The following is a 4,658-nucleotide window of genomic DNA, read 5'->3' as shown; positions in this document are numbered from 1 at the left end:
TCCATTTTTTTTTGGTGAAGTAAGAAGTTCCCTTTTTAATAATTTTTTAAAATACAAGTGCTTACTTCTTATTCCCTCATTGAGCAAATGGTGTGTTTTTCCTTAAGGCCATTCTCGCCAAAATATTTTAAGTGCGTGTAGCTTTCATGTAACCATTATTATACCCACGATCTATAAAACTTACCTCTCATTATCCACGTTCAAGTAACCTCTTCCATTTCCATTTCCATTTCCTACTTTATTTTTATAATTGTTCTTTAATAACTTCCTTTCTAAGGCTTATAAATAGAGATGGAAATACTCCATTTGGAGATTTTTTAACTTTTGACAAATTTGGGCATTCTAAAATTCTCTATGCAATTTTCTTTCTACAATCACAAGAACCATTTTAGTTCTCACTTTTCTCTATCATTATTGCTTCCATCATCACCTCTTGCTACCAGTGGCGGAGCCAGGGGGCCCTTGCCCCCCTTAAAATAGAAATTTTTTAACCCTTTGTAAGTTATAAAATTTTAAATTAGTAATGGTAAAATTGTCCTTTGTCCCCTCAAAAATGATAAAATTTTGATTTAATTCTTTAAAAATAATAAAGATATAGAATATTAAAATGGTAAAAATATATAATTTAATTTCACCCCTCCTCCAAATTTTTTTTTCTCGCTAGTGCTTGCCACCGCACTTATTTTCCGTCTACTCCGATGTTCTTCTCTGCCATCACTTCACAACATTTCATTTTACTGATTTATAACATTTCCTCACTTAACCAAAAAAAATCATTTGCAACATTCATATTCACTCATTGATTCAATTACTAGCTAGGTTGCATTAAAACTTATAATTTGCTAGATTTCATGCACAAATTTTCACATGATTATAAATTATTTAGTCATCAGTTTTTTAAAAAGAAAAAAAAAACTCTTTATTTATGTTTGTGGATAGATGTACCTGTTGTTGGGAATTTATACATGTTTATTGTCAAGAATTTGGCAAACACTATTGGGTATAAAATGTTTGTTGATTCTTTAATTTATATATTTCTGCAACTACTAGATGCAAATCCATTCTCCTTGCCCTTGAAATGAAATTGAATTCTACCGTTCAAATTACTACTTGCAAGTACTGGCGATGTTATAAATATAAAGAGGATTGATGTTCTTACTTCTTAATTCGAACAAGGAGATTCTTTTGTTTAATTTACGGATAATATATATATGTATATATATAATATATGCTTAAATTTGCTTTAAAAGTTTGAACCAGACCACTCCCTTTGGTAATGAATATATACACATATTAAATTAATCTTTGAATATTACAAATTGTTGCTACATTTAATTTCTCACAGGAACAAAGGAAAGTGGGGGAAAGATTACAACAATTGAAATGAATAAAAAAAAAACTCAACCATGGCTTGACGCATTTGTAAGTTTTTTGTTTTCATTTATGAGTCTCAAATGCCCCAATCAGTGCTCTAACACTGTTCTTCCTCCCGTCAACTACCTTATTATCACTAGCTTTCTCCTCCATCACCATATCACTTATGATGGGTGTTGCGATTTCCTTTTCCCCATGCAGCGTTTCTTCTTGTACTTGGTTTGTGGCAATTACCACATTTGCTTCCTCTTCAATGGTTTCCTTTTCCCCATGCAGCGCTTCTTCTTGTACTTGGTTTGTGGCAATTACCACATTTGCTTCCTCTTCAATGGTTTCCTTTTCCCCATGCAGCGCTTCTTCTTGTTCTTGGTTTGTGGCAATTACCACATTTGCTTCCTCTTCAATGGTTTTCTTTTCCCCGTGCAACGCTTCTTCTTGTTCTTGGTTTGTTGCAATTACCACATTTGCTTCCTTTTCAATGGTTTCCTTTTCCCCATGCAGCGCTTCTTCTTGTTCTTGGTTTGTGGCAATTACCACATTTGCTTCCTCTTCAATGGTTTCCTTTTCCCCATGCAGCGCTTCTTCTTGTTCTTGGTTTGTGGCAATTACCACATTTGCTTCCTCTTCAATTGTTTCCTTTTCCCCATGCAGCGCTTCTTCTTGTACTTGGCTTGTGGCAAGTACCACATTTGCTTCCTCTACTATTGTTTCTTCTTTAACTAATTCAAGCTCCTGTTCTTTCCCTTCATGATCACCCTTTTCTTCTCCATTTTCAGTCACCTCCTCAGTTCTGTAACCTTCTTCTACTCCTCCATTTTCGGCTTCTACTGTAGTTTCCTCCTGTTGAACCTCTTCTTCGTCACCATCACTATCGTTGACCTCCTCTTTGCTGTCATTTTCCTTATCTCCATCATGTTCTTCCATTTCTTCAAGCTGAGGAACTTCATGTTGTTCCAGAACTGTGGGAACATCATCAAGGGTATCTTTTTCCTTTTCTTCTTCAACACGTTGGACATGATGGGTAGAATCCAAAACTTCAACTTGGTCATCATGTTGTCGGGATTCTTCAGCTTTTGGTATTTCAACATCATGTACTTCACCCACCTCATCTTTCACGACCTCCTCAATTTGATGATCCAAATTTTCTTTTTGGACATCCTTTTTAGTTAATGGAGGTTTCTTTGAAGCCAAAAAAGTAGTAGTTCCCCTCTTAGTGGTAGTAGTAGGGGCCTTCTTCAAGCTCTTAGTCATAGTCATAGTCATAGTCCTAGTCCTGGTCTTAGACGAAGAAGATGATAACGTGGATGGTTTCCCTGCAATTGGGTTTTTGGCAAGCCTTTCCGAGGTTGGCCTGTGTGCAGTAGCAGTGACTTTTGAACTCAAAGAAGCAGCAGCTCTGGCTGTTGTTGGTTTGCGTGGAGCCGAAGAAACAAGTGGCTTTTGGACTGGAGCTGCCGATGCAGGTCTTTGGGGTTGGGATTTGGTGGAGCTGTTTACAACCCCAATTTTTTTAGCAGTCTTGGTAGAACCATCAGTGCATGTGCTTATTGTAGACTTGTTGATATGGGTGGGTAAGGTGGCAGGTAGAGAGACTCTTCTTTGCGCTTGCCCTTGAAGGCTTGCTATAGTGGGTCTTCTTAGCCCTTGGCTTGCTGCCCCGTGGGTAGTAATGGAAGCATTTGGTTTTGAAGGGCAAGTGACCCTTTTCTCTTTCCCCAAATTGCTACTTTCTTTTTTCTTGGTTGCCATCGATCGCAGGGTGTCTCTACCCTTGCCCTGTTCCATTACCAACTTTCTCTCACAATGAACCTCATTCACTATTATATAAAAATCATTAACCATCTAACCAATCTGGCTCAACTAAATGAGTGTTGCTTCAGTAAAAATATGGTGGAGTAACTTGTAATAGAAATTGGATTGCATTTGGTCTCTTATACAAAATATGCAAATTTGTCCCAGTATGTTAAATTAAAGAGTAATCTTTGTATGGCAGTATAATTGATTTACTTTTTATTTGATTATCAATTTACTTTTTGATCTAATATAGGAGAATTAATATGGTCTAAAAAAGATAAAATGCAATGTAATTCTTAATCCAGATACTTCCAAAAAAAACTTTTACCATGTTGCTTCAAACTTGATCTGCATTGAAAGAAGGCCATGGACATGGGCATTGTTGTTTTGGGCTTTTAGCCTACCTCCCTATAGAAAATACACTTACATAACATTGAATGAAGAAACAATTGAATTCGACATGGGACCTTTTTATCCATTGAAAGTAGAAAACAAGAAAAGAATAACGTGCAAAGTTCCTAGAAAGTTGCACCACCCTTAAGACAAGCAAATGATAGATTAAATTTAAAGACAACATATTCACCTTGATTATGACAGCAAATTCATGTAGTGTGAGAATGTGGGAATAGATGGAGGACAAAGGGAGGATATAAATATGGATTACGATTTACAGCACATAACAGGAGGAAGGAGGAGGAGAAGAAAAGGTGGTTTTTTCATTATTAAAATGAAAAAGAAAAATTAGGAGCTTGAATTTCAACACAACTTAAAGGAAGAAGTGGCTGCCTGTACGTAGGGGTTTCATATATATGGAAGAAGAGAAGACGATCATTGAAATTAATTAATTAAATTAAAAAAAGTAAAAAGCATCAAAAAAGTAGCCGAGACATATGGGGAGGTGAATGTTGACTATTTCAACCAAAAACAAACATAGCTAAAAATAGTTTGTTTCTAATTTCTTGGCATTACGTGAATGAGTGATAATAGCTGTAAAGCCCAAAATCTGCCCGGGGCCCGAAGCTCGGAAGCCCAAAATCCAAACGCAGCATGCCTAGGGCGCGCCGCTCCAGCCTCTGCCCAACCCCTCGCACGCCTCTGCTCCGCGCCAGCCTCCACGACGCCCATACCGTCTGACAACCCCACCACTGTCGGCCACGGTCACCTGCAAAGCCAAGAAGCAGGCGCAACAACAAAGAAAAATAATGTAAAAAAGGAAAAATAATTCGGTTATAAAAACCGAAAATCTCACTATTATGGGGGGGAATTTTTTTCGTTGTAAAGAGAGATACATCAAAAATCAAATACAGAACTAAGATTGGAAAAAGGTTGTTTTTCTTTTAAAAAATTTGTTCTCTTCGTTCTCTTTTTCATGGTTTTTGTTTTTTTTTATTTCAAATCTATTTAAAAGTAATAAAAAAAACAAAAAGAAAAAAAGAAGGTTACCTGAATCGGCCCCTAGGCCCGCCGTCGATGGTGAGTCGCCGTCGCCG

At 36.9% G+C, this 4,658-nt stretch overlaps 1 protein-coding gene across 6 annotated transcripts; it reads right to left on the bottom strand.

Moving 5' to 3' along the window:
* Nucleotides 1–1,274: 1,274 nt before the first annotated feature.
* Nucleotides 1,275–3,969, bottom strand: LOC107932965 (protein starmaker). Of its 6 annotated transcripts, XM_041096932.1 has the most exons (4): nt 3,752–3,969; nt 3,497–3,576; nt 1,636–3,191; nt 1,275–1,560 (listed from the first exon to the last, which is right to left on the bottom strand). In XM_041096932.1, the coding sequence occupies exons 2-4, from the start codon at nt 3,546–3,548 to the stop codon at nt 1,438–1,440; spliced, it is 1,731 nt and encodes a 576-aa protein (XP_040952866.1). In that variant the 5' UTR covers nt 3,549–3,576; nt 3,752–3,969; the 3' UTR covers nt 1,275–1,437. The 6 variants fall into 6 exon arrangements, with proteins under 6 accessions (XP_040952866.1, XP_040952865.1, XP_040952869.1 ...); XM_041096931.1 differs by having other exon boundaries at nt 1,275–3,191; nt 3,752–3,965; XM_041096935.1 differs by having other exon boundaries at nt 1,275–3,150; nt 3,752–3,963.
* Nucleotides 3,970–4,658: the final 689 nt, after the last annotated feature.

The sequence above is a fragment of the Gossypium hirsutum genome, chromosome D07 (genome assembly GCF_007990345.1).
Source record: "Gossypium hirsutum isolate 1008001.06 chromosome D07, Gossypium_hirsutum_v2.1, whole genome shotgun sequence".
Lineage (NCBI taxonomy): Eukaryota > Viridiplantae > Streptophyta > Magnoliopsida > Malvales > Malvaceae > Gossypium > Gossypium hirsutum.
The sequence above is the reverse complement of the archived record's forward strand: the minus strand, read 5'-3'. Positions and strand labels throughout refer to the sequence as shown.

Excerpts from the sequence above, each read along its gene's own strand:
- LOC107932965 (XM_041096931.1), bottom strand. The coding sequence starts at position 3,548 with ATGCCCATGTCCATGGCCTTCTTTCAATGCAGATCAAGTTTGAAGCAA. Across the intron at positions 3,192-3,496 it reads ATCAAGTTTGAAGCAACATG|TGAATGAGGTTCATTGTGAG; the intron begins GTAAAAGTTTTT and ends TTTATATAATAG.